This window comes from Bidens hawaiensis, unplaced genomic scaffold, assembly GCF_021521415.1.
Source record: "Bidens hawaiensis isolate Kalapana, Puna unplaced genomic scaffold, B.hawaiensis_p1.1 tig00026075_1, whole genome shotgun sequence".
Taxonomy (NCBI): Eukaryota; Viridiplantae; Streptophyta; class Magnoliopsida; order Asterales; family Asteraceae; genus Bidens; species Bidens hawaiensis.
In genome coordinates, this window is record NW_027494200.1 from 195827 (window position 1) to 201519 (window position 5693).

The 5693-nt window shown below is 35.8% G+C and overlaps 1 protein-coding gene across 1 annotated transcript; it reads left to right on the top strand.

Moving 5' to 3' along the window:
- The first annotated feature begins 1896 nt into the window (after window positions 1-1896).
- On the top strand, window positions 1897-5031 carry LOC143572863 (putative serine/threonine-protein kinase PBL28). Its single transcript, XM_077057906.1, has 4 exons — window positions 1897-3402; window positions 3850-4124; window positions 4583-4726; window positions 5023-5031. The coding sequence occupies exons 1-4, from the start codon at window positions 2358-2360 to the stop codon at window positions 5029-5031; spliced, it is 1473 nt and encodes a 490-aa protein (XP_076914021.1). The 5' UTR covers window positions 1897-2357.
- Window positions 5032-5693: the final 662 nt, after the last annotated feature.

Here is a 5693-nt window from a genome sequence, read left to right on the forward strand (position 1 = left end):
TCAAATTTCTCATAAACCTATAACCAGTACAGATATTGAGAAGCATAAAGCACCAACATGTGTTCAAAGATCTTGAAAATCAGTAAGGTTTTCATTCACACTTCCTTATGTTCATAAAGTCTAGAAAATCTTGAAGAGAAGGCCTCCATGGGTAGCAAAAAACGGAGCAAACACAAGCGACCCAACAGCCATGAGCTTGATGAGGATGTTCAAAGACGGACTAGATGTGTCCTTTAGCGAGTCCCCAACGGTGTCACCAATCACGGCTGCCGTGTGTGGGTCCGATCCTTTTGGACCGAATGTCCTTGCATGCTCAGAAGCACCACCCTAAAGTTGTAAATATTTGAAGATTAATGGTCAGATTAACAAATGACTCATGTCCAAAGTAGGGTTGTGTAACGAGCCAAGCCAGCTTTAGATCGAGCGTAGGCTCGAAGTTAAACAAGCCAGCTCAGCTCAAAAATTCTTAGCGAGCTGAAATTTGAGCTCGAGCAAGCTCATTTATTTTGGAAAATTTAAAAATATTGTATTTCTTACACTTATAATAGATGTAAGATCATGATCCTCATCATGCATAACATCATGTAGGTGTATAAACGATATGATATGGATCAAATAACATGTATTTACTATACTATACGATATCGCGGAATTATATCATAAAGATGTTACAACACAATCACTCGTAAGCTTCAATATATTGATATAACAATGAGAGTAAAAATCTTATCAGAATGTTAACTGTTACAAGATTAAACATGAAAAGCCTATTTATACTGTCTACGGTGTCAGCGTATAAGGCTAGTCACCATATAAGCTTATACTGACGTATAAGCTTATACGCCACTACCTTATGCGCTACACTTTACACATTTTCATATAATGACAATTCAGCCCCTTACACTCATACAAATGACATTATTAGCCCACTAGACCTAGCATTAGACATTAATTCTCTAACAATAGATTTAACATTTAATAACAAAAATTAACAACAAAAAAGGCGGATTGTTTTTTGCTTTAATAGTTGGCTTTTGAGCAAGCCCAACAAGCGTGTCAACAAACATATATAGCTAACTGTAACAGAAAACCTACGTAACTGAACGAAAATAACCAAACCCAATACAAAATCGACGGTTTGGTTTTATATTTTTTATAAAGCCAATTTTTGGTCCAGTTTCAGTTTTGCTATCAACCAAGAACCGAAACATTAAATAAATCAATTGACAAAAAAAAGGGTTTTGAGTAATTTATAAAATACTAGCAGATAGTGTGGCACAGTAATAATTGATTTAAATGCATATTAACCAACTAAGACTTTTGTGGTTAGTACATCTACGGTTGTGATTTCGTCCGGCTCACGAATGCACCGAACAGAGATAAGGAGACCAAGGCAGCAGACCCGATAGCATATCCCTGATATCAGGCTCAACTGATGTGTCGCACAATTTTTACCCTCGTTACATTTTGTTAGCTGTGATCGTTGTTGGTCGACATATTGTTTTCTGTTGGTTCTTTATATTGGTCTTTTATTATTGCGATTTTAATTTTGGTAACAGGGCGTTTTTGATTTTAGATGAAGAGAAAAAGTATTTGTGATTTTGATCATATCAGTTATTGGTGCTCTGATACCAGTTTGTTAGAGATATTAACCAGTAAGCTCCTATCATGATTACATAATACATTCTTAGGGAAATAACAAATGATTAATCTAGCTTATTCCATATATATGTATATGTTTAACATCATCTTCATCACTTGAAGAATTCTTGTAAATTTTGTCTTTGAAAACAATGGATTTAACTTTGTCCTTTTGATTAAGTGTTTAAATATAGTTGGATGTGGATTTGATTATGACATAAACAAAATTAATCCACTGAGGGTACTCTAGCCAATGAGTATGTCCAAACATTAAATTGCCAAAAGAAAAACAAACGATAACCATTGTTTACGATTGTTATGGCCGGCCTTTTTGGAGCCACGGATGATACAAATATAACTACGGAATTTCTATGATGGTGGAGATAACAAGGAAATTTATTTAACTGATAGTGAAATGATATGACATCAATAAACTATTGATTTGGACATTTTCCCTTAAATATATAAGTTATATATGTAAATTGTGGAGGAAGGAGATCATCCTTGTTGGGCCAACCAACGGGCATGAGGTGACATCAATGGCCGCTTGTTGCTCATTTGCCTGCCACTTTATTGTAATGGTTTGAATGGTTATTAATATAAAACTACATAGAATATGGCAGTTGTGTTTGGGGAATACACCTGTAGCTTCTTACTCTTCTATGTGATTTCTTTTTGAGATGTAACTACCGATATCTTACTAACTAGCCAAGATTATGTCCTCTACAACTAGTGATACTGACAAATTGCCATCACTAGCATTTGCACAAACATGCCATCATTTTTCACTTGTAGAAATTCGAGACGCGACCAATGATTTTGATGAAAACCAGATCATTGGACATGGAGGATTTGGAAAAGTGTACCGTGGTCAACTTTGCAGTAAAGAAGGTAATCATAATGTTGCCGTTAAACGGTTGGATTCAATGTCGAACCAGGGGGAACCTGAGTTTAAGGCCGAACTTCAGATGCTTTCTCAGCTGCGTCACCGTCACTTGGTATCTCTGATTGGTTTTTGTGATGATAACAAGGAGATGATTCTTGTTTATAAATATATGTCCAATGGAACCCTATATTATCATTTACATAAAGCTACAACACCGTTAAGTTGGGTTCAACGATTGAAGATAGGCATAGATGCTGGACTTGGATTGATTTACCTTCACACTGGTGTTGGTACCCATCAAGAAATCATACATCGTGATGTGAAGAGTTCGAACATTCTTTTGGATGAGAAATGGGAAGCTATGATTTCAGATTTTGGGTTGTCAAAAATACGCCCAACTAATCAGTCATTGTCATATCTTGATGCCAGTGTTAAAGGCACATTCGGTTATCTTGATCCAGAGTATTACTATACAAGCAAACTGACAACAAAAACAGATGTCTATGCATTTGGGGTTGTATTGTTTGAATTGCTATCTGGGAGGCTTGCAGTGGATGAACGCAACGGAGAGGATCATTGTAGTTTGGTACGGTGGGCTCAAAAATGCATAAAAGACCGAAAATTAGACCAAATGATTGATATTAATATCAGAGGAACTATTAGGAAAAGATGCTTAAGAGGGTTTGCTAAAATCGCAGATCGTTGTGTTTGTGGTTTTACCAAAGAACGCCCTTCAATGACTGAAGTTGTAGAATTACTTCAGGACTTACTGGAACAACAAGAGAAAGCTAATATGTCGGCTATGTTACCAGGCGGAATGGGTTTTCCTTCCAAGATTCTTAAGTATCTTGTTCCTGAGAGCAAACCTAACTCTGGTATACAAATTTATAATCTTTTAGTATTCTATGTTCTTATTTATTAATTGTGTTTTCATATTCTTATGAACAGAAAAGTACTACTTATACCAGTCTAAAAATCAAATTAATTACATGATAAAAAAATACCGAGTCATACCATATGAAGAAGTTGATAACTTTATTGCTTTCTTTTGGTTCTATCTGTACCAAGAAACTATGTACATGAAAATAATTGGCGGACGAACATACATAGTATGGGAGGTAGTTGCCCTCTATTAAAAAAAAACAAATTTAAGTGATTTTATTTTATACACAAAAATCTCGATCGCCCCTCTTAAAATTTTGATGTAGCACTCTAATCGCCTCCCATGAAAATTCCCTGCGTCCGCCACTGATTGTTTTATTTTTATTTGACAATACTTTTAAAATATGCACTTACATGGTTCATTTTTATCAAATTTTTAGAGCAAAGACACAAAAGCGTACAAAACAATCTTGAAGAAACGAATCAGCGCACTATAGTCAACAGAGGTGGTAGCTATCATGGTGAAATGCTTATAAAACCTCGGAAACTTGTGACTAGAAAAGTAGAACAGTACGCATATGGCGAATTGGAAGATGACACTGGGCACTTTGGTTGGCATAGAAGGTTGGGTTTTGGGTTTAATGGAACTGTTTACAGAGGTTGGCTTAATACTGGATCACCCATTGCGGTTAGAAACCTTGATGGCTACAAACATGTAAGTCTTATCCATTGTATTTTCAGCTTTTTTTCTATGGAAATTTAAATGGGTCATGCTATAGTAACACCATCATACGTCGGCCATCCACAAAACATTCAGACGGGTGTGTAGACCAAGAAAAGTCAAACTATTAACATTATTGGTCAGAACTGTCGTTTGCATAATATCCTGATGGCCTTTCTGACTATAGGGGCTCAAACTTTGAAAATTATGGTCTAGAATGACCGTTAGAACAATATCCAGATGGCCATTATGACCATAAACAGACAAACTTTTAATTTTTGGTAAAAACGGTCGTCCGACTTCTATCCAAACGGCTATTTGAAACGGTATGGGACGAGATGTTAGATGGTGTGCGTACATATGACTCCTATTCAAATCTACATGGTGTTCTTGCATATATCTTAATCATGTGACAGCATATTTTTTAAAATTTTGATCTCTTTTAAATGCAGTTTGATCTGCAGATGTACAAAGAGTTTCAACATCCCAATCTTGTTCAACTCATAGGATATTGTAAATGTGGTAGAGATCTCTACCTTGTGTATGAATACATGTGCAACGGAAATTTTGAGGATCTCCTTCGTAGGCTCGTAGCGGTTAGTAGCATAACTCTAGACCAAACTCAAAACTGAAATAATGCCAACTTAACGGAAGAACTAATCTTTCATGAGTATAGGAACTATAGCAAGACTTCCACTGGTTACTAGGATCAAAATAGTTGTTGGAATTGCTCGAGGAATGGTTTTCTTGAACGAGTCACAATTTCGAGTCAGGAAAATGACAAAGACACATAGTGGGTCTCTAATTGCGAGAAATAAGTTACTGTTTGATGAGGTATGACCAGAAGATATTTTTCAATCTTTGGTTGATATATTATATTTTGTTGTTGTAGGTAGTGTAGGGATACGTTCGCATATTTAGAATAAAATACAATAAGAATTGAAAAACACACAATTTAAAGGACTTACAATCCAAATACAAATATTTTTATAGCAGCGATTTGAACTACCCTCATTACCCAAGTTAGTCTTTCTGGAGACGCTCTAGGTCTGACTCACCCAAGCACACCATCGAGGAAACTCATCACTATGGGAAAGTAAGTGTCCAAGCCTTAACCATCAACCACATGAACCTAAGACCATAAGTATCCAAGCCTTAACTATCACTCACATACAATTGATGTAAAGAGAAAGCAAAGAACATGTAGAATATATGATATATAAAGTGTGTGCTTGATACTGTCTCCTAACAAAAGCAGTTGTACTAGATCACCAAACCTGAAATTCATCATGTTGTTTCTAGAAAACTTTATTGTGTTTTGAGTGTGTAGAGTATATAAAGTCTCTCATGTTCTTGCCTCTCACAAATAAGTTGACAACTAGAAATCCTCACCATTAATCCTCACCAAAGGGTGACAGTTGAAGTCCCAAGGTGGATAAAATTAAGTTGATCATTGGCGGACCAAAGTTTAGTGGAAGATGAGAAAAAAAATTGGGGTGTAATAATTTTCCGTACAAAGAAAAAAGAAAAGCATTTCTTACATCTCCTACTCGTTTTACCGAC